Below are 24,706 nucleotides of genomic sequence, written 5' to 3'. Positions count from 1 at the left end.
ATAGTTGCACCAATTATTTGCATGTGTTGAAGATCTCTAAAAATGACCATCTCAAATTTGAATTATAGGAGAAGAGGTTATGGGTATAAAATGAGCATATCTCTTGTCGCGTAATTTATGTTTTTCAGAAAAAAAATTTAATATTTTTATCTTTTTTTTTATTTTATGAAATCACAAAAAAATTTACATTTCTATTTAATTTATGATAAAAAATAAGCTTATGACTGTATCGCTATACACTCTCTATTTTAAAAATATTTTAAATTACAAGAAAAAGTAAAGAGTTAGCGAGGTTTGAAGTAGTTTTAAGTAGTTATAAATAAAGACATTTTGAGATAATTATGAATATTTATAGAAATATATTTAATATAATTTTGCAAATATTTTAAAATACTTATAAAAATATTTTATAATAAATATGATGGTTGTAAGAATTAATTTAATATTTTTTTAAAAAGTATCAATTTCTTTTTCCTTAGATGCTTTAAAAAAAAAAAAAATTCAAATTTGTATTCTCCAAACACAACCTTCCATATGGATGCCCACGTCCGGCACTCTTACATGTAAACTTGAGAAAGTGGATCGGGTTAGATAATTCGTAGTAAATTAGGCGGATTATCAAGTGAGGATATTACAATCCACATTCGACTCATTTAACTAACGGATTTATGGTGGTTTAGATTGGATAATTCGTGGCGAATGACGGATAATTTGCCATTCTTATTCCTAATATAATTTTTTTTTTACCATCCAAATTGATTTGATGTCTAACAAATATGAGCATATGAGATTATTTATGAATTTAAATATTAATTGTTAATTATTGGATTAAAACTTAAATGCGTGAGCGAATTGATTAAGCTTGTTGTATATAACAAAACCAAGAGATAAAATAAAAATAAAAAGGAAAATTTGGGAGTCGAGAATCGCGGACACAACCGTCGGAGCCCTAGCGCCAGTGCAGCCTTGAACCGTTAGACCTCCCTGGCTTCCCCTGCACCATCAGAGCAGGGAAAGCAGGTTGGGTTGCCAGAACCGCCTCACACCAGACGGAGAGAGTCGCCGGAGGAAGATTTTCCTTCTTTATTCCGAGCCGACCGGTATGTCGAGTTTCTATCTTCTCCCTCTCCCCTCTCTCTCTCTCTCTCTCTCTGAGCAGTTATCCCTGTGTATTTTTTCTTTTAATTCTTGATGAGCCATCGCCAATCATCAGCCATCTGCGACAAAGCCATCGTCAGCCATCAGTTACTCTTCATTCATTTCTATTTTGCTTGTGTTATATTTTTTGTTGTTAGTCCAATGTTTCTTATATGTTGATTCCCTAATATGAATGTAGCTAATGCATTTATATTTGTAGTTTGTAGATGGAATTTATTTGAAGAATGTGCATGGATGATGCCTATATTTCTTTCCACATTAAAAGTACCTCAATATTTGTCGTCTAAAAAGGGAAAATATGCCTTTACATATGTTTTACAATTTACAATTTTTTAACAATTGTATCCCCGCGGCACCGCCTCATAATTGCCGAAGCACTTTGTTGGTACCATGTTGTGTCAGTGTTGGAACCACTGTGTTGGTTTCTTTGAAAAGGAAAAGCATGTCTAAATATGTATTTTTTTAAAAAAATAATTGTATCCCTGCTGTATCATTTCCTCCTTTCTTGAAAATTGTTGTATCCCTGTGTCATATTCATGTCATTCGTTGGTATTGGTGCTTCAGTAGTTCAGTACTTCTGGCCAAAAAAGTGATCTCAATCTCCATGAACATTTGAACCCTTTGAATTCACCCCCATTCACCTCCAATTTTTCTTTTAAATTGTTTTCGTGCTTGGTTTTTTTGGGGATTTTGCAGAACTGCTTAATTGAAGTTCTGTTACAGTGAATAAGTAATTTTGCTTTCAAACAGAAAAGAAGGTTCAAGTGGACTACATAAGCTAAACGAACTAACCTGTGCCAAGCTTTTTTATTTCATTCTATATGCCAAGTGAAATCAACTCTAGCCTTGGGGAAAATTGAGAAGCTGAACTTGATCAAATTGTCTGCTGTAGTTTGAGCTGAGCTTTGACAACTTTAGTATTGATAAAGCCAAGCTCAAACAACATAAGATTTGGGTTCGCTTTCCGCTTTACTTACTTGCGGCCCTTGATTTGCTCTCTCCTCATAGCTTGTTGGTTAAGTGGTGTTATGCACTTAGAAAATTGATATGTGTAATTTTGAATCAACAGAACTTGCCTATGTATTAATACATTGTTGTTTACTTCTTTTCCCAATTATTTTCTTTGTTTTTTGATATCAAATCAACTTGAATTTCAAAGTATTTGAAAAGAAGAATAATTTCTAGGGGAACTTGCAATATTCTGGAAATTACCCTTTCATTTTACTATGGATTTATGTCTGAGAGTTTTTGTGACATGTCCTTTGTATCCTGAATACATTTCTAAGTGTGGATCTAGTTTGCTTTTGTTTCATTTTCATACTGATTATATTAAAGTAGACTGAATTAACTATAATTTTTTATGGTTGAATAGAGGAAATGGTCTCTGGGTTGATCAATGCCAATCCTGTTGTATATGAGAAGAAAGAGCGTAGGGTTCGAATTGCACAAAGCATTGTGGATGAGTATGCTGTGGAGCCCATTGACCAGCTAGAAGTATTTGATATCCTCTCAGTTTGATTATATTTGATGCTTAATTTTTAAACTCTTATTTTGTTTGTTTTAAGCTTTACAGATTACTTAAATTTTTTGTGACATTGAAATTTGAAAGCATGCTGACTTTCTTATTCTTATGAGTTTTTAAGCAAACAATTTTATCATTGGATGGAACTCTTATTGGGCACAATGTTACATTTCAAACACATTCAGTTTCCTACAGAAGTAGAAAAATGGCTGGAGTGCAAGAATAGAGTATACTTTATATTTAAGGAGCATGATTAGAATCTAAAGCATTTTTTTTCGAGTAATTGTGAAATTTGAGCTTTGTGTCATGATCCCACATCATGCTTGTACTAACTTCTAAACAATAAAGAAAAAATAACACAAAACTAACAAAGTTTTGAATTTGACGTAGACATACTAGTTTTCTAAGTATTGTCTAAAATAGGTCTGCGAGGCATCCTAAATGGTTGTTTCTGTTCTTTGTCATACTCCCTTGACAGAAAGGAACTTAATTTTAGAGAGTTTGACTACGAATACCCTTTATCAACTCTTGTGAGCATTATCCTTGGTCAGCCATGTAGCATGCTAAGCTGGGTGGCTTCTCATTGAACCAAATGTTGCCAAAAACAACTCTAAGAAGAATCAACAAACTCATATTGAATTCAGACCATGATATTAGCGTCCAAGCTGATGCTTTACCTGTGTGATACGCATTAGCAGCAAGTTTAGGCCTAACCTTGCCATGTTGCTCATGGATGTGATGAACTAAGGAGTCTGGAGGCTTAAAAAATACATTGGCATTTAGCTGTAAAGGAACAAGATCAACTGGTGTACGAGGTTGGAACTGATAAGCACTCAAAAGGACTCTTATTCATGGATCTATTCATAGAATAGTGTAAGAAAACTCAAAAGTAATTAGCACCAACTTCTAATAGTGAGAAGAAGAAGGAAGGAGGAAAAAGAAGGGGGTGTTGTTAGTATAGAGAGGGTCAACTACCTGTTTCACGACCTATCTATCTAATGTATATGTGCCCTACATTTAATTAAAAATTACAAAATTATGCATTAACTCCTAAATAATAATTTAAAAAATAAAAAATAAACAATGTTTTGAACTTAATGCATACATTCTGGTTTTCTAAATCTTTGCCAAAATTGTGTGTGCTGGAGATGCATCCTATCCTACATGGCTTTTGCTGTCCTTTGTCATACTCCCTCGGCTGAAAAGAACTTAACTTTAGTGAGTTGGACTCAAAAGACCACTTTTAACAGTCCTTGAGCACTTTTGCAAGCATCATCCTTAGTGTGCCGTGTAGTACACTAATTGGGGTTGGTTCTCCATTGAACCAAATATTGCCAAAAACCACATTGAGAGGGACCAACAGGTTCATGTCTAATACAAACCATGATATTATCACCCATGTTTAATTCCTAGGATGCATATTAGCAGCAAGTTTAGGCCTAACCTTGCTATGCTCATGGATGTGATGAACAAAAGACTTTGGAGGCTCAAAAATATTGGCTGCTAGTGTAAAGGAACAAGGTCAATTGGTATGCAGGGTTTGGAACTGAGTACACACTCAAAAGGACTCTTTCCCATGGATCCATTCATAGAGTTGGTATAAGCAAACTCAACAGCTTGTAGCAATAACTCCCAATTTCCTTTTTTTTTTGTACCGCTACACAACTAAGAAAATATTTTAAACCACAATTAACAATCTTAGTCTAACCATTTGTTTGGAAATAACAAGGACAAGAAAACATTAAATTAGTGTATGAGGATTTTCTTTTTCTTAACAATCTTAAATCATATTAGAGATATAAAGGATCCAGAGCATCCTTATTCCTTGGAAGAGCTGAAAGTAATAACGGAAGATGCCATTGAAGTAGATGACAAGCATAGCCTAGTTAGGTAAACACAGTTTCCTCTTTTTTTTTTTCTTAATAATCTTCTGCATTGCATTTCTAATTTTACAATATTTCTTTCTTCAGTATTGAAATTCATTATGATGCACTTTTTCAGGGTGACATTTACTCCCACAATTGAACATTGCAGTATGGCAACGGTGATTGGCCTTTGTTTGCGAGTGAAACTTATGCGCAGCCTGCCTCCTCGTTACAAGGTATGGCCTTTTCCCCTTATGATTACCTTGTTGAAGCGCTGAACACATTGGTTCTATATTATGTAATGAAAACCATTTTAGAATATTAGAATTTGACATAATTGTTTTCAAATAAATTTTGGTGGAGTGCTGGGATGTTTCACTGGAGCGCTTCTTCATGTTAAGATGAGATAAAATGTTAATATGGAACATTTTGCAGAAATATAAAGCCTGTCTCTGCCCGTCAAAGGGTTGTGATTAAAATCCCTTGTATGTCTTGATAGAAATTGACTAGTTGGCTTATATTTTGTGGGCCCATGCATGCATCAAGATTCTGTGTTTTATTTGTAGAAAAATTTTCGTTTAAGTCCCCCTTCTCTTGCATTATATTTTTTCCCACAATTGTTTTTGCCAGTTTCATCAATGGATTCCATGTAGTGGTGGTACAGCATAGTTGTCAAAACGAGATTCAAATCGTGAATTGAAATTCCAATTTTGGGAATTTAGAATCGAGAATCGAATCGAATCGTAAGATTTAGTACAAATTTCCAAAATCAATTCTAAATGACATGCATATTGCTTTCCCTAAACAAATGAAAAGTAAGAGAATGATTCAGGAAATATTAATAAAAAAATGAACTTTATGTTGTTTAAGAGGAGTCAAGGAAAAAAATAATAAAAAGTTGAACTTTTGGTGTTTATCAACAATTAAAAAGTAATAATATTTCATGCATATTCTTTCTTGGTTAAAAAAGGAAAAAAAACAATTAACCTAAAAGAATGATAATAATTGAGAAAAATACTAAAAATACCAACTTCTGAATCTTAACAACACAATGAAACAAGAGTTCCGCCATAGCTAGTGAGTGTTCTTACGCTTCTTCTCAATGGTAGAACACTATGCTCCTAGAATGAAGAATGATTTTGTGAAGACAACATACGACCTAAAATTCTATTGTCTCCACTTTTTTAGTGAAAAAATGACAGACAATGAATGGACGGCAATTGTGTAAAAATAGAAGCACTAAAGAAAGAAAAAATAATGTTGTTTTGTGAACTTCAAACTGGTCAGGCTTGTCAGGATATGATAGGTCCAGAATCATGTTGAATCAATAGATTTGATCTCATTGCTAAATTCGCGAGCTGAATCAATAGATTCCGCAATGATTTAGTTGCTTTTAGTTTCGCTAATAAGGTTCAAATTTGATTTGGTTTAGAGCTGGTTTGAATCGTATGAAAATCAAATTGCGAATGGTAAGATTCTAACAACAATGTGCGACAACATTTGAGCTCATTCTACCCTGGCAAATGTATTTAATTTTTTCCCCTTGTTTTAATATATCTTACTTTGTTGTAAATAAAGTGTGCAATGGGCTCAAACTTTAATATGTTTTTGAGCTAGCACAATAATTTTGGCAGCAACTTTGGTGTTTTAAATCACATCTGAATTCCCATAGATGAGGAATCAACACTTCTGAGAAGGGCCATATGTTAGATACAGGTTTTCACGTCAAAACTTTAGCTTCTACTGCAATTTGCAGATCATCTACTCAATTTTCAGTTGAGTTGGTGATCTTCATAAGATTTTCCAATTTTCACAGTTATTGAGCTGGCAGGAAAAAAATTTGCAGCAATATAGGTGTTTAAATTCACCTCAGAATCTCATGAAAGAAACAGATGCTTAGAACAGTTCCTGTAATATAGCTATAATGTCCCATAGATCAGGAGAAATAAAAAAATTAAAAAATTTCATTACTTTAGAGAAAAGCCATATGTTAAGAGGCTTGCACGCCATCATAACTATAGCTTATTGCCATTTCACAAATCATTCACTCACTTATCAGTTGGCAGTCTCAGTAGGATTTTCTCATGCATTGATAAATGTTATAGGATCTTTCCCTCCCTCTTAGGGAAAATGAGCCTTGTTTGGGTTGGGATGTTGTCTCACATTGAAAAACATTCTAATGAGTTATTTATTTCAATGAGTTCACCAAGGGCACTTGGGGCCAAGGTACAAGGCACAGGTACATGCCCGTAGAAGATGAGGTGCCCATTTATTAAAAATGTGTAAAAAAAATTCTCAGATAAATAAAATATTTAGTTTTTGAACAAATTATTGCTAATAACTAATACCAAAATAGCGCATGTGAACTCTTCCATAATCCATATGCTCTTGAGAACATAATCAATGAAGTCAATGACATGTGACAAAATGTTGCTAGATAGACAAAAAATTCAATGTTTTGAGTTGCCCATCCTTTACAATATTGAAACAGGTATTCTTTCTTTTTCAATAGCCCTACAATTTATATCCCCGCATATCATCCAAAAACTAATGAGAGGCATTAGGACAATGATCTTTTCTCTTCACAATTCCCTTAATCAGAGATCCTGAAAATTGATTTCAACTTTAAAAACAGCCTCTTTTTCTTTTCCTTTTTTATTTTTTTTCCCATTACACTACATCCTCCGTTGCAGTGTTAATGATTTCTTATACAAACATCTGATGAATTTAAAAAAACTTTTCCAGCTCCCAATTGTGATTCCCTTCTCAAAGAAGACAACATCCCACATTACCACTGAAAAATGCATATAAGTGCTCAGCAGAGTTCTTATCTGTAGCCAGCATAAGCAAATCTCCAGCCAACATAAACAAATCTGTAAATTTTGAGAATAAAAATAAAATGAAGACAAGTACAAAACAAAGAAACCTCTTATCCTCTATGTACTCTCAATCCTTTTCTTGAATTTATTCTTTTTCTGTTAAAAAATAATTTGGAAATTGCCTCCTTAAAAGGAAATCCCCACTAACTATCATGACTAGGTATTTACCACACCAAAAAAAGCTTGATCAAAGAAACACCCCCAGCCCTTCTGGATATTTTTCCGCATCGTCACCTCATTAGGTCCCCTCTTGTCCTTAGTTATCCTTCTATTATGATCCACCCCATATTTTACTGCTACAACTTCTAGAGATTATTTTTCTCCACCATAAATCTCAAAATCCATTTACTGATTACCTAACAAGGGCCCTTAAAAATGGTCATGCTCTTGACTCCTTGGTCTCCATTATGGATAGGCTGTTTCACCACCTCTCACTAGATGGTACTTGAGCTCCTCCCCAGAGCTGCTCTTAAAAAAGATCCTCTTGATGGGGATTAATTTTGTTGTTTTTTTAAGCACTTAAATTAAAAATTGGATTAACTATGATGACCCTATTTTTAACCAAAATTTGACCAAGATCTTTTGAAGCTTTCTGAGCACTTCTTTTGCTCCTATAAAGAGGAGTTGTAATGTTGATTCTGCTGGGGCTTGTTTGAACCTAGGCATCTTAGTGTATGCCTAATGCTAGTTGCCTTGCGGCCTTGCCTTAGGCTACATCAGGAACAAGCTTTTGTGCTCGAGTGTATCTTACATCTAGATGTCCTCATGTTCCATTCATAGGGTTAGATGCACTCAGATTGATTCCTACGAGTCTTATGTTCTAGTTTTCATCTCCTCTATTCAATCATGCTGATGTATGGTTCCTATAATGAGTTCTAACATGGGAGCATGGTTTCCCGGACTGCAGAGAAAGACCTATTGAACTTATAAACTTGTGCTTTTCTTGAAACGATGAGTGCTCTCTTTTCTTTTCTTTTTCTTCTGAAAATGCAGGTCAAAAGCACTCAAATGTGCATGTTGACATTGAAATACTAGTTAATAGTACAGTGGCTATGGTATACTCGAATGTGCATGTTGACATTGAAATGCTAGTCAATAGTAGAGTGGCTATTGTAGACAATTGCCAGTTCTCACTCAGATGATCTCTCTCTCTCTTTCTCTCTCTCTTTCAAGTGAATGGTACTATGGCATCTTCTTCTGTAGGCTATGTTGAAGAGACCAATTCAGTTTGAAGGAAAATCCTTTAATCTGAGATTGGACATGGTCGGGAGATCTTTTTTCTATTTGTGGTCGAGAATAATATTTCTCGTAATAGGCGGGTTAGGTTTTCTAAAGAGGCTGTAATCTGGTTTTCTGATGGATTATCAGTTTTCATTTGGATGAAAAGGAGTTATCGCAGTTCTCAAATGGGTATTATTCCGTATTGGAGGTCACTTAGGTGGAAGAAGGTGGCAAAGTATTTGGAGTTAGGTCTGGGGTGGAAAGGTAAGAAATTTTCTGTGTTTTGCCTTGGTGGTGTGAAAAGCGATGGGTGGTAAAGCTTCACGAATGATTTCTGCAAGTTAGCGAGGAATTTTATAAGGACTTCAGAGGTGTAGGTGAAGATAGCTCTTCAGGTCTCAGATCATGGAGATGGGTGGAGTTGGAAGAGAAGAAAGCTGAAGACAAAGGTTGCAGTAGCTGAGTCCAATCTGTTGATCGGGATGTGGTGGTTGGGAAAGAAAAGCTGTCGGCGTGGGGATGCATTTCAACTGAAGGAATATGGGGCATCAATGAGAAAAACATTGCAATTGAACATGCCTATAGCTTTGGTAAGAACAATTTGGGTTTTTCTTGGGATCCAAAGGGTCGCTCTTCTCATTTGGGCTTTTTGAGAAGGGCCATGGTTGTCATCAGGTGACCTGGGCGCTTCCTTGTTGGATCCTGTTAATGAGGAGGTCCAAATTTCTGCTCCAAATCTCAGAAGCAGAGTTTAGAGAATGTGAACTTTCAACCCTCTGTTAATGGTGTCCAAATCCACCTCTCCAGTTCTTCAAGATGTGTGTTGAACTGACCTAGCTTTGGAGCAAGTTCAGGATGCTAGCAGCCTGGTTCTGAAATATATCATGGCGTTAAAAATGTTTCTAGTTTTGATGAGGGACTAGAAGGTAGTGCAGAAAGAGTAAAAGAGAAGATGTTGGGTTTTTCCTTTGGGTGGGGGTGGGTTGGAATCTAATGTTTTAGGTTTTAATTATGATAAATTTGAGGGTAACTAGGTTTGTGTGGGTTCAGAGATGAGGAAGGTATATGAAGATAAGAGAGAAAATTCTGGTGAGTCAGTGCCGAAGTTACTAAGGAGGGATTCAAAAGGAGAGTTAAGTATTGTGGAAGACCTACATTGCTTAGAAGAAGGTTGTATTTAGTGATGGAGCTAGTAAAGGAAAGGAGGTAAAGAAATGTGGGGAACCTTTCAGATATTGATAATTATGATATTAGTGAGTGTGATTGTGATGGGAGGTTGCTGTTGGATGAGGTTTGAGAAAAATATGGATACATATATGATTCTTGTGAACTAGGGGATTTATCTTATGTTCATCCACTCCCCATTGGAAGGGTTGGAGGGAGTTTCTATTTTGGTAATGGTAGGGATGGAATTCATCCTACACCCATGAGGAGACTCCTAAGAAGGTGTTAGAAGTTCAAGATCTATTGGATAAAATGAAATTATAGATGTGTGATCTTGGAGGAAATAAATTACGTGTGGATGGTGGTAAAAGTAAAAAGATGAAGGTTAGAAAGGAATTTGCGAATTTGAAAAGCACAGTAAATTATGATGGAAAGGGATTGAAAAGGAGTTAACTTGGTTAATGCTGTTTATTTTTTATTTTGTTGTTTTTTGTTTTTGTTTTCTTTCTTTTTTCTTTCGTGTGTTTTTTTTTAATTTTCAATTGGAGGACTTCTTGTCCCTTTACTTTGTACCTTCTTTTTCTCCATCTAATACATCTTATTTTTTATTAAAAAAAGAAAAGCCCTTTCCCAATTACTTTGTGGAGCGCACTTGATATTGTAATTGAATATTGTCTATTGGACTGATGGCTATCCCAACTACATGCTTTACTAAGTTTTGTCAATGATCCTTAACACTTTAGTGTTGCTTGTGCCCTTAAAGATGTCTTGTTTATCTCTTCGTCCTCCTTATCTCTAGTAATTCCTCTACATTTTGTTTAGGTGGATATTAGGGTAGCACCTGGAACTCATGCAACTGAGGCTGCAGGTACTCTCTCTCTCTCTCTCTATATATATATATATATATGTTTATATATAAAAGCATATTTTACTATGATTTTACTTTGAAAATGCATCTACAAAGCTCCCATTGTCTTTTGAGTTCATGTTGATCTTTTTTTTAGTTCATTTTGATATTACAGTTAAAATAACTTATATTGTGAATGAATGAAAGCATATGTGGAAGCATATGTGGATACATACACACACACACACACACACACACACACACACATATATATATATATATATATATATATATACATATAAGCATATTTTACTTTGAAAATGCATCTACAAAACTCCCACTGTCTTTTGAGTTCTTGTTGATCTTTTCTTAGTTCATTTTGATATTACAGTTAAAATAACTTAGCTAACTAGGGATTGGACTATAGAGGATGGGATAGGTGCAAATACTCTTTGGAGTAGATTAGCTAGCTCTATTAAAAAGATAGTAAAAGAGATTTTAGGTGAATCAAGGGAAATATTCTCGAATAGTAAAGAAAGTGGGTGGTGGGATAAAGATGTCCAAAAAACTATAAAGACAAAAAAAATTTGGTATAAAACATGACAAAAATGTAGAAACATGGATAACGTTGAATAGTATAAAGAGGCAAGAAAAGATGCAAAAAAGGCCGTTAGTGAGGCTAAATACATATCATTTAATAGTTTGTATGATAGATTAGATACAAAAGAAGGGGAAAGAGATATATTTAAACTTGCTAAAGCTAGAGAAAAGAAGAGTAAGGACTTAGAAAATGTAAAATGTATGAAAAGTGAGGATGATATTGTCTTGGTTAAGGACGAAGACATAAAAGAAAGATGGCGAAGTTACTTGAGTAAGTTGTTTAATGAAAACCAAATAGAAGGTTTAAACTTAGATTTGACAAATGCGGAAAAGACTAAAAATAGGAAATTTATTCACAAAATTAGAGTTAACAAAATCAAGTTTGCACTAAAAAAGATGAAAAATGGGAAAGATATAGGACTGGATAACATCCCAATTGAATTTTGGAAATGGTTAGGTGATAACGAAATTATATGGTTAACTAATTTATTTAATACAATTATAAAAACTATGATAATTCCAGATGAATGGAGGAAAAGTACTTTAATACCTATACATAAAAATAAAGGAGATATTTTAAATTGTAATAACTATCATGGAATTAAACTTATGAGTCATACGATGAAACTATGGGAAATGGTAGTTGAACAAAGATTAAGGCTAGAAACGAAGGTCCCAAAAAATCAATTTTATTTTACGCTTAGGAGATCTACCACAGAAGCTATATATCTTTTAAGAAGATTAATGGAAAAGTTTAGGAAAAAGAAGAGGAACTTGCATATGGTATTTATTGAACCAGAGAAAGCATATGATAGGATACCTAGGAAAGTTCTATGGTGGGTTTTAGAATAAAAGGGTGTATGTAGTAGATATACTGATGTCATTGAGGATATGTACGATGGAGTAATGACTAGTGTGAGGACTATAGATGGAGAAACTAGAGAATTTCTAATCACCATAGGTGTACATCAAGGATCTACTTTGAGCCCTTATCTTTTTGCTTTAATGATAGACCAACTGACTTAGAGTATTCAAAATGAAGTTCCATGGTGTATGTTGTTTGCAGATGATATTGTATTGATTGATGAAATTAGGGGCAAAGTAAAGGCTGAGTTAAAATTATGGAGAAAAGCTTTGGAATCTAGAGGCTTTAGGATAAGTACAAATAAGATAGAATATATGAAATGTAATTTCAATAATGGTAGGAGGAATATTGGAGACAAAGTTAAATTTGATGATGATGAAATAAATAACACTTATAGATTTTGATATCTTGGATCTATTATGCAAGCTGAAGGAGAAATTGAAGATGATGTAATGCATAGAGTTAAAGCAGGTTGGGTAATTGAAGAAGTGCTTCAAGTGTGCTTTGTGATCATAGAATACCCTTAAAATTAAAAAAGGAAGTTTTATGGAAGGTTATGAGACCAACTATGTTATATGGATTAGAATTTTGGGTGGCGAAGAAACAAAATATCCAAAAAGTAAAAGTTGTCGAGATGAGAATGCTTAGATGGATGAGTGATACAACATTGAAAGATAAATTAAGGAATGAACATATTCATAGTAAGTTAGGTGTAGATCTTATAAAAGATACGATAAGGGAGAGACAACTCAGATGATATGGACACTTGCAACGTAGACCACATAGTGCGCCAGTGAGGAAGAGTGAGTTAGTTATTGTGGGGGGTTGTAGAAAGAGTAGGGGTAGACTTAAAATAACTTGGAATGAGATTGTGAGTAAATATTTAATAGTCATGAATCTGTCAAAAGAAATGACCCATGATCGTATAAATTGGCGGGAAAAGATTCATATGGCAGACTCCACCTAGTGGGACTTAAGGTTTGGTTTTGTTATTGTTGTTGTAGTTAAAATAACTTATATCATGAATGAATGAAAGCATATGGCTAGCTTACAGACCTGCAAGCTCATCTTGTAGAAGCTGTAGTGCTGACTTGGGTTTTCTTGCTATGCTGCCTTGATCACCTTTTATAAGACTTTTTTCCATAGGCGACTTAATTGGTTCATCTTTTTCATTTTGGTGGTTCTAGATTTTGTAGAAACTTTGCAGGCACATTTCCTTAAATCTACTTTTATGCAGCAGTTGGCGTATGATGTTGCTAATAAATGTGATTAGAGATGCTGATAGCAAGTATTCTTTCTTCGATAACTTCTGAAGAGAAGATGACAAGATTTCTACATTTGGAACGTAAGACATTTGAGTTATTTTTGGATTGTTGATGAGGTTGAGATGTGGATCATAGACAGTCAGTGTGAACCAGTAAAAGCCTTTTAAAAAGGGTGTGTAATGGGTAGTGGAATGCAGCTTATAAACAAGACTCCGCTCCGCATCTCTAAACGTTGCCTACACTTTAGCTTGAGGGCATGTGTAAGTCCTATCCAAAAAAAAGGCTCTTCATTGCTCAATGGGAGATGCAGTGATGGAAAGGTCCAGTTGTTCATAAGGGTGCTTTCAAATCAGTGAGGTATTTTCTTAAATATGGTTTTCAATTGACAAGAGATGCCTTTTAGAATTTGGATTAATGTTCTTGAAACTTCTAAAATGAACAGTTAGAGGCTCTTTGTGATCGAGCGAGGCAAATAATTAGGCTGAGTTTGGGATGCAAGACTGTTCAAAATGGCAGAAGCAAGTGTACACTGGCCATCTGCTAAATTGTCATACTCTTTTGTACAGCAAATGGCAAATCAATAACCTTGAATGCATGGGTAGAGAATATGAGGACTGAAGGGCTTTTTAAGGCCATGATAGTTGTTATATTGAGATGAAGTAGTGCCTTGTATGTTCAACAGAGAATCAACAAAAAAGTTGAGTTCAATTGGGGTTTGTACACTCTATTTGACCTAGAATTCCATAGAGCCCTTTTTAGTTATGTAGAATAAGCTTGGATGTTTGGAAATTGCATAAATATAAGGGTTATAAAATCTTTTATATTCTTAAATTTATCGTGGTTGGGTATTTTGAGTATTTTGGCTGTGAGGAGTGCAGGTTTGGCACTTTCTTGCCACCCTGGGTGCCTTAGGTGCCACTTAGGGGCCCAAGATGGTGCTAGGGTCCCCCAGACAGTGTCTTCCCTGCCTTTTTTGACATTATCCTTGTGTATCTTCATCTTGAGCTTCTATCTTGCCTTCTAATTCCAAAATTCTGATCGTTGATGATTTTATTGTTATTTTGGGCTGTTAGATGGTTTTTTTTTTTCCTAGCTAAAGGACTCTATCCAAAGAGGAACTCAGAAAATTTCTTTTGTGTCTGTGTGTAGGATATTTGAGGTGATTTGTTGGAGTTATTAGGAGTGGTGAGGAGGGAGAGATATCAAAGGGTTGGTGGAATGAGTTGTGGCTGAAGTGTTCATCCCTGAACTCTTCCAAATTTTGCTGCTTGTTTGGTTTGATCTTCTTTTATATTTGGAATTTTTTTCACTTCCGGCAATAAATATGCTTCCAAGTGGCCAATTTTTTATTTTTTATTTTTTTACAAATTAAAACAATAACAACAAAACCAAGCCTTAAGTCCTACTAGTTGGGGTTGACTATATGAATCATTTTCTGTCAATTTATGCGATCATGAACCATTTCTTTTGACAATATCAGAGCTGTTAAATCCTTACTCACTATTTCATTTCAAGTTATTTTAGATCTACCCCTATCCGTTCTACTACCCCTCCCCCCCCCCCAAAAAAAAAGTAACTTACTCTCTCTTCCTCACTGGCGCATTATGTGGTCTAGGTTGCAAGTGTCCAAACTATTTGAGTTGTCTGTTCCTTATCTTCTATAGGAGTTACACCTAACTTACCGCGAATATGTTCATTGCTTAATTTATCTTTTAGTGTTATATCACTCATCCATCTAAGCATTCTCATCTTGACAACTTTTACTTTTTGGATATTTTTATTTCTTCGTCGCCCAACATTTTGATCCATATAACATAGCTGGTCTTATAGCCATCCTATAAAACTCTTGTTTGAATTTTAAGGGTATTTTATGATCATAAAGCACACTTGAAGCACTTCTCCGTTTTACTCAACTTGCTTTAACTCTATGCATTACATCATCTTCAATTTCTCCTTTAGCTTGCTAATAGATCCAAGGTATCGAAATCTTCAAGTTCTATTTATTTCTTCATCATCAAGTTTAACTTTGTCTCCAATATCCCTGCTACAATTTTTGAAATTATATTTCATATATTTTGTCTTATTTCTCCTTATCCTAAAGCCTCTAGATTTCAAAGCTTCTCTCGATAATTCTAACTGAGCTTTTACTCCGCCCCTAGTTTTATCAATCAATATAATCTCATCTGCAAACAACATACACCATGAAACTTCATTTCGAATGCTCTTAGTTAGTTGGTCCATCACTAAAGCAAAAAGATAAGGGCTCAAAGCAGATCCTTGATCTACACTTATGGTGATTGAAAATTCTCTAGTTTATCCATCTATAGTCCTTACACTAGTCATTACTTTATCGTACATATCCTTATTGACATCAATATATTTACTACATGCACCATTGTTTTCTAAAATCTACCGTAGAACTTCCCTAACTACTGTAGTAGATCTCCCAGGCATAAAACACAACTGATTTTCTGAGACCTTCTTTTTTAGCCTTAATCTTTGTTCAACTACCCTTTCCAATAGTTTCATCGTATGATTCATAAGTTTAATTTCACGATAGTTATTACAATTTTGAATCTCCTTTATTTTTGTCTATAGGTATCCTCCATTCATCTGACATTTTCTTAGTTTTTATAATTATGTTAAATAAATTAGTTAACCATATAATTCTTTTATCACCTAAGCATTTTCAAACTTCAATTGAGATGTTATCCGGTCCTTTAGCTTTCCCATTTTTTATCTTTTTTAGTGTAAACTTAACTTTCGTAACTATAATTTTGTGAATAAATCTCATATTTTTTGTCCGTTTTTCATTTTTCAATTCAAAGTTTAAGCCTTCTATTTGGTTTTCATTAAACAACTTACTAAAGTTATTTTGCCATCTTTCTTTATGTCTTCGTCCTTCATCAAGACAATATCATTCTCACTTTTTATAAATTTTACATTTCTAAGTCCTTACTCTTCCTTTCTCTAGCTTTAGCGAGTTTAAATATATCTCTTTCCCCTTATTTTGTATATAATCTATCATACAAACTATTAAATGATTTGTATTTAGCTTCACTAACGACCTTTTTTGCATCTTTTCTCGCCTCTTTATACTTTTTAGAGTTATCATGTTTTTAAATTTTTGCTAAGTTTTATACCAAATTCTTTTTGTCTTTACGAATTTTTGGACATTTTATCCCACCAACAACTTTCTTTGCTACTCGAGAATCTTCCCTTTGATTCACCTAAAATCTTTCTATCTTTTTAATAGAGTTAGTTAATTTACTCCAAAGAGTATTTATATCTATCCCATCCTCTATAGTCCATTCCCCATCTTTGATAATTTTATCTTTAAATTTTATTATATTTTCTCCCTTTAGGTTCCACCGCCTAGTTATCTTATACTAGTTTATTTTATCTTTTTTTTTTTCTATTTTTTAATATATATATATATATATATATGTATATATGTATATATCTAACACTAAGATTTTATGTTGTATGGTTAGACTTTCACCTGGAATAACTTTACAATCCTTGCATGATAAACGATCTACCATCCTAATTAAAAAAAATCCATTTTACGTCTATTTTGTCCACTTTAAAGGTTATTAAGTGTTATTCTCTCTTCTTAAAGCAAGTATTCATTATAATAAAATCATATTACATAGCAAAGTCTAAGATCTCCCCAAACTCATTTTTGTCTCCATATCCATTTCCTCTATGTATCTACTCATAACCTCTATTATCTCTTCCAACGTGTTCATTTAGATCTCCTCAAATGAATATTTTCTTAGTCCCTGGTATGCCTTGTATAATACTCTTCATGTCTTTCCAAAATTGTCTCTTGAGATTTTTTGCTAAGCCTACTTGAGGAGGAGCATAAGCACTAATTATATTTATTATCTCTTGGCCTGATATCATCTTGATTTTTATAATTCTATCCCCTCCTCTGTTTATATCAACAATGCTATCTTTTATGTTTTTATCTACAATAATTCCTACTCCATTCCTATATTTTTCTTTTCCAGTATTCCAAAGTTTAAATCCTGATCTATCAATTTCTCTAGCTTTCTCCCCCACCCACTTAGTTTCTTGGAGGCAAATTATATTAATTTTTTGTCTAAGCACCATGTCCACAATTTCTATTCTTTTATCCGTAAGTGTCCTTATATTTCAAGTTGCTAATCTATTCTTAGTTTCCTGAACTAGCTTCTTACCTATCCACGTTCAAAATGATGTAGGAACCCTCGCCTATTTGACATTGTACCTGGGTGCCGACGTGGCGCATTGCTTTGGGGCGATGACCTAGCACACCGTCGTCCACTTTTCGCTACATCCGAATGGTACAAGTACAACGCGTTGCTCGTAGGGGATGCCCAAGCAAATATTTGGTAATGATTCATATCATAGTGATTTGACAAATTTTATGTTGACTGTCAGCTACTTAACAAAACCCTCCTCCTTTACCCGAGCTTAAGGCTGATTGTGTGTGAAAAAATTAGGACATTAAGTGCATCATAGGCAGGGTTTATTTTTTATTAATTATTATTATTTTTTAAAAATTACTTCTCATTATAAGAAGCATGCCTTAAATTTTTAGTTAGTGATACGTAATTTACTTTTATTTGCATGATTAAGAGTATGGTTAGGATTTTCTTATTTGCTTATGTTTCTTTTAATTTATTTGAATGAATAGGGTTTTGATTTATTGTTATGGTTAATATTTGCTTTTTATTAAAACAAAATAGGTTTGAAATGATGGGCCTGGTGGCCAATTTTGCGTTCCTGCCACTTAATTTATTTAATTTAGAGATGATGACTTATATTATCTTTTGAACCCTTGGAAAGGAATTTGAATAATTTTTCACTCAAAAAATCATATTTTCTAAAAAAATCACATTTTTTTTTTATATAAAAATAAAGAAGAATTTTTCAAAACCAAATTTATTCTTTTTATTTTGGGGGTTTATTGGTCGGGTTTACAAACTATTGAGTTCACCTTGGGGTACTGATACTAGATTTCTTGTCTAACAAGTAGGTAAGTTTTAATTCTTATTTGTGTGCGCGCACTATGTTATCATTCATATACACACTGTATTGGACAACACTAGCTAGGAAGTTGTCTCAGACTCATCATATCCTGGGAAGAAGGTCCCTTTTTTTCGCCTCCTTTTTTCGGAAGTTCCTTACTCTATTCCTTGACAGGATTAGCGGGACTCTCACTTGGTTCGGTAGCCCCTTACTCTATTCCTTGACAGGAATAGTGGGACTCTCTGGCTCTTATCTCTGTGTTCTTCCCCCAGGCTAACAGGGCCTTATTCGTATTTATAAAAATCCCACGTGCGCATATACCTGCAAATAGTTTCAACTCCCATTATCAGAGCGAAGGGCTTCAATTTTGTTGTGACTATGTGATCGTTTTTGGACGGGTGTCTTGTGAGGGTTTCAACCCCAATGTCTAGCTCTAACATCTGATCAGTTTATCATATTGGCACACACATACTTCTAGATTGGCATGGGCTTGTAGGTTCACATGTCATTGGATATCTTGTTCGTGCTTACTGAAGGAGAACCATTAAATCCTACATAGCCCTTGAATATAGTAAACCCTAAAACCCACACCATTTAGGTTTGTGTTGTATGTAAGGTATTATATCTTCTTGTTGTATGTGTATGATTACATCATGTTTCTGTATTGGAGTATCCTTGGTTGTGCTGTATATATTTGGTAGACATTGTATTGCTCAGCTCTTAACTAATATTTTATAATTAAAATAGTGACGTGCTCTTCAAACCAAGCTCAATAGCTATGTCCTAATTATTGAACTTTTCTTGAGAATACCAAAGATCTGCATATTTATTAAATAAAGTAAGGGCATCCCCACCTCAAAAAGATGATTAATTTGTTGGGAGACAAGTTTTAGCTCTAGGTTTATGACATTTGGTGCTCATAAAATTGTTACTTTCCTCAAAATGCAAGGCTTTTATTCCAGGATCAAGGATTCAAGCATTGATTTAGAGAAGGGTGAAAGAGACTTCATTTTTTATTTTTTATTTTTTATTTGCATTGAAACACTTTATGGACCTTTAAAAATAGATTTGGCTACTTGGCACACTATACAAATGGGAAGCTATACACTTGTGGGATGGCTGGCCATCTCATCACTCGTTCTGAAAATGAAAATTATTGGAGCAGTTGAGTACAAGATATTTGCTGAACTGAAGGAGCCACTCTTCCTGTGCCCAAGAATAAGGTGGTAAAGCATGAAGGTTAATACGGAACATTGGAGGTTCGAATCCTGGCAGAGGCAAAGTCATGGTGCGCTTTGTCGCTCCTCCGGGGGTCCCGTCCGCATGTTGTAAAGGGGGTTACACGGGAGGAGAGCCGTAGCCTGAACGTCTGGCCCGAGTGTGTATAAGTTGTGACCGCATCTGGATTTGTAGTGAGTTAATCAAGCTTGGAGTTGCACCAAGTGGTTCCTAAATTTCCAAGCATCAATGATGGTGGAAAAATTTCAAGATGCCGTTTTTAGTGGGTTAATCAAGCTTGGAGTTGTCAAACCACCCTCTCAAAGTAAAGCATTTAAAACGAACCCCATCCAGCTAACTGAAAATCAAACTTGGTCCAAATGCCATTATTATGGTGAATTTCACTCAAAAAATCATCATAAAATGAGGAATATATTGTCAGATTTTTATTCGTGCTTTTTGTTTAAATAGGTCCGAGTTCAAGAGTTTTTTGTCGAGATATTGCATTATATGCTTATTTTCTGTGCACATGCTTTGCTCATCTTTCCATGTTTACCTAGCTAATGTCAATTTTCACCCTGCACACTAATCTTATTATATTGAGAGATCATTTCAAACTAAACATAGTATTGTGTTTTTTACAGTTACTCCCTTGTATTTACAATTTTAGAAATTGAAAATATTTTCAAATTGCAAACTAACAAAAAAATTTTAAATTAATAATAAAACAAAACTGATTAACTAGTTAAATTACACAATTTTATTCTCACTATTTCTGCATTCAGTTAATAAACAGCTGAGCGATAAAGAACGGGTGGCAGCAGCATTGGAGAACCCCAATGTGGTGGATATGGTTGATGAATGCTTGGCTCCATCATATTGTTGAAACGAGCAGTTTATCCACGACATATGCAATTGGGTATTCGTTCTCTGAGACATACACACAACTACTCCCGGTTTTGATTAGGAATGCCATTTCTTATCCTTTATTGTCATCATTTCTTAGCTCTACTCGTGTTTGTATACAAGATTTAGGAGTTTTTAAGATGGAAAAATATTTTCGAACTGTAAAATGGGTGTAACATTAGAGTAAGGGATTTGCTTTACCCTTTTTTATTGAGATTTTTTTTGCTTCAATGGCTTGTTTCATTTTTTGGATGCAGATGTTGGAAATTGTATTTAAATAGTAAAAAATGAACCCTGATTGTAGAAAGCAAATGTCTCAAAAATCCTCTCTCTCTCTCTCTCTCTCTCTCTCTCTCTGCATGAAAGACGTCTCCTCCGGGATGGTTTGGTAGATATCTTTACTATCATCTTTTTCCCGGATGCAGCTTGACTGTTGGATGGTCTACATAATTATCCACCAATTTTTTACAGGCTAGAAAGAAAAGAACAGCAGATTCTTGGAGTAGGAACCCCTGTTACCATTTTCTGAATTTAAGATGCTGTTTTGAACAGTATATATGGCTAGCAATCATAGATGTTCAAAGTACTCCACGGAGGCTTGAAAAATCTTTAAAGCTTTAAGCATTGGAGCCTCCCAATGATTTGTTTGGTGTGTGCAAGAATAAAATATAATTGAATGAAATTAGCCTTGACGTAATACTCTGAAAGCCTTGATGTGGAAAACAAAGACATCAAGCAACACATGACGTTCAAGTTCTGCATACGGGCAAATTATACAAATGGGATCCTCGTGTTGATCTTGCTTCACTGCTTATTGTTGTTGCTTATTAATCTTGAGGCACATCGATTCAATGTACATATTAAGATTGTATACAAATATATTTGATATTTCAAAAATAAGAATATAGCAGTAAAGACATTTTCTTGACCTCGATGTCCTTGTAGACAAGGCTATTTTTAGGGTTAGGAAATGATAGGGTTCTCCAAATTTAAGTTGTTAGTTTGAATAATTTATATGGTAAATAATTATGGAAGTCTAAGAACTCAAATCCCTCGACTATGTTTTTGATTTTGATTGGGAGGGAGCATAAGATATAATTTGGATTAAGAGTTTTCTTTGAGGAAAGGAAAAGAAAATAGAAGGAAATTTTATTTTTTATTGTATTTTGTCTCTATATTAAATAATGTTAAAAATACAGATTAATTTTTATATGATTAAAAATTAAGAAAAGTAAAATATTAATGATGTGTTAGATCTTATTCATTGAGTTGCTATGAAAGTATATATTTTGTTTTCATTTCTTATTTTCCTTAATAACTAAACACAAAAAAAAATAAAATAGATTTCTTTATATATATATTGTTTATATAGGAATTCCAGCCACCAATGAGACCTTCGGATCCTCCAGTGCGGCACCAAACCTACGGATCAGCGTCATTTGCCTCCAAATCTCGCTGATTAGGGTAAAGTCCGAAATGCGGACACAGCTTCTGTGCATCAATTGGATGTTCGGCCAACCCGACTCTCGGGACATATTTCCATTACCATCCACGGTTCCCGTTGGCTCACAGAGAACTCTCACCATCCACAGTTCTAGCTGGCTCACAGAGCGAATTCTCAACATCCACGGTCTCCACTGGCTCACAGAGTAAACTCTCACCATCCACGGGTACCGTTGATTTCGTGAGTGTATTTACCTGAAATTAAACCCCCGATACTCCTTCTTACTTACCGATGCCTTTCCACCGCACTATGCCTATGGGGGCATATTTCTTTATATTTGTGTGTATGTGTGTGTGTGTGTATTTTTATTTATTTTTTAAATATTTTCTTAGTTCCCAAGAGAGTTTAAGGCTGTGTTTGGAACTAGAAAAACACTAAGGAAAGGGAAGGAAAATATTAAGGAAATCACATTTTTATGTTTTGTTACCAAAAAATAAAAATAAAAAAGAAAAGAAAAAAGACATTAAATCTATGAACAATATTTTGATCCTATACATCATTAATATTTGACTTTTACATATTTTTAATCATATTAAAATAAATTTTATTTTTAATAACATTTAATATAAAAAGAAAATACAATGGAAAATGAGTTCTCTCATCTTTTTTCTTTACTTTCTTTTTTTCAAGTAAAATTCTTGACCAAAACACAGCCTAAAATTCTTAAATATAGAAGAAATGAAACTAAGAAGAATGAAAGGGAAAGGTAGAATAATACAATTAATAACCTTGTTTCCTTCCAAATCATCCAATATGGAGGTTTTTATTTGGAGTTTTGGGTGCAATAGAAGGAAATAAAAAACATCTAAATCTATTTTTCCTCTTGAAAAATAAAACTAAATAAATAGAGATGGCAAGAGAAGATATTATTAAGCTCCCCTGCCTTTCCTTTCATTCCCCTTTTGCTAAATATAGCTTGAGAGTATTTTTTTTATCATTAATTTTGTAGATTGTAATGCCTGATGAGCTAGTTTTTAACATAGAGTAATAGCATCATTTTGAAGGCAGAAGATCCTCAAAGTGATTGAATCGTCACCAAAACTAATCAAATTATCCTTGATATGACCTAAAATCATATGGAACTCATTTGGTGGAAGATTATATATAAGTTGGGTGGAGTGGATTATTATGCTTTATCTAAATTTAATATTATCCTATATCTAAATTTACGGTGGCTAAAATTATGTTTTTATAAACTTGAAAGCCATTAAAAAAACATATTTATGCATACTTTCTCTTTATGTCAATCTCCATTTCAAACACAAGACGAAAAAAAAAGTCAAATTTTATGGTAGGTCACTATTAATGTTTAGAGTTAAGACTTCAAGATCTTTTAACTTTTCAAAACAAATACAAACATGACCTTAAAAAAATGTTCTTCTTTAACTATAGTTGCTTGTCAAATATATTCTTTTTCAAGCATATAATTTTCCTTTTTTATCATTCAACAAAGAGGGATTGAAAATAATTAAAATAAAAATTTTAATATAAAATGTGAATTATAATGTCATCCTTTTATTTGTGCACATTTGTGTGTCTATATGTGTGTGTGTGTGTGTGTGTGAGAGAGAGAGAGAGAGAGAGAGAGAGAGAGAGAGAGAGAGAGAGAGGATTGTTTGTACAATGTTGATAATTTTATGAGTTAGCAATAACATTAGGAGTGTGCAATCGGTCAGTTCAGCCAATTCGGCCAATTAATCAATTTTTTTTTTTTTTGGTTAAGCTTACCTCATTACTGAACCGACCAAATTGAGCTTTTCAATCGAAACGTACTTGACCGAACCAAATTGTCGGGTAATTCGGTTAACCGAATAAAATTAAAATTAATTATAGGAAAAAAATATGAATGTATAATTTATATGCCGAAATGGGAATGGCCGAATGAGAAGGGAATTTGGGAATGACCGAATTGAATATTGGGAGTTTTAAACCCTAGCCTAAAATCATATAATTTAATAATTTATATTTAATTATTAATTAATTAAAATTTTGGTAATTCAGTTAATTGAATTACATTTTTCTCATAATCAAACTTAAAACCGAATACTCGAATTTACCCCACTCTGAAACCGAACTAAACTGAACTGAGCTATAAATTAACCGAATCGAATCGATCGAATTTGGTCAGTTAATTCAATTAAAACCGAATTATGCTCACCCCTAAGTAACATAGTAAATGGTGCACTTAGTCTTCTCAAGGCTCCTTAATATGGTGTTCCTACAATAGCTCACTCAAGGGAAATTTTCAAATACAATTTTTTTTAAATAAAGAATTATGATCTAAAATTAAAATATATTCGTACTCAAATTACTAAGTAGAAGAAGATATTATAAAATGATATAGGTAATTTCATAAAAAAAAAATAGTTTCAAATAAATAAAACTCGAACAAAGGCTATTTATGCTTTTGAGATAACATATAACACTACTAAACATCTGTTAAATTATCATAGTATTATTTAAAATTTAAATGCTTAAATTTATCTAAATAAAGAAATATATTTTATGAAACAATTTTTTTTTAAAACTTTTGTTGAAATTATGAAACCGTCAAAGTCTTTATCTAAATTTTACAAAATTTTTATTGCATTTCTTTACAGGTTGTTTTGGGGCGTCGCAAAGTGAATTAAACATATAATAATGTAATTAATTTTTGTTGTTAACCTAATATAT

The 24,706-nt window shown here is 33.7% G+C and overlaps 1 protein-coding gene across 2 annotated transcripts; it reads left to right on the top strand.

Annotated features, from left to right (window-relative positions):
• The first annotated feature begins 864 nt into the window (after window positions 1-864).
• LOC131165877 (protein AE7) lies at window positions 865-20,836 on the top strand. 2 transcript variants are annotated; one of them, XM_058124020.1, is made up of 6 exons: window positions 865-1,100; window positions 2,531-2,661; window positions 4,467-4,570; window positions 4,715-4,781; window positions 10,632-10,677; window positions 20,409-20,836. In XM_058124020.1, the coding sequence occupies exons 2-6, from the start codon at window positions 2,536-2,538 to the stop codon at window positions 20,507-20,509; spliced, it is 444 nt and encodes a 147-aa protein (XP_057980003.1). In that variant the 5' UTR covers window positions 865-1,100; window positions 2,531-2,535; the 3' UTR covers window positions 20,510-20,836. The 2 variants fall into 2 exon arrangements, with proteins under 2 accessions (XP_057980003.1, XP_057980002.1); XM_058124019.1 differs by having other exon boundaries at window positions 4,682-4,781.
• The last annotated feature ends 3,870 nt before the right edge of the window (window positions 20,837-24,706 follow it).

Source organism: Malania oleifera, chromosome 10 (assembly GCF_029873635.1).
Source record: "Malania oleifera isolate guangnan ecotype guangnan chromosome 10, ASM2987363v1, whole genome shotgun sequence".
Taxonomy (NCBI): domain Eukaryota; kingdom Viridiplantae; phylum Streptophyta; class Magnoliopsida; order Santalales; family Ximeniaceae; genus Malania; species Malania oleifera.
This window is presented reverse-complemented; position numbering and strand designations above follow the sequence as displayed.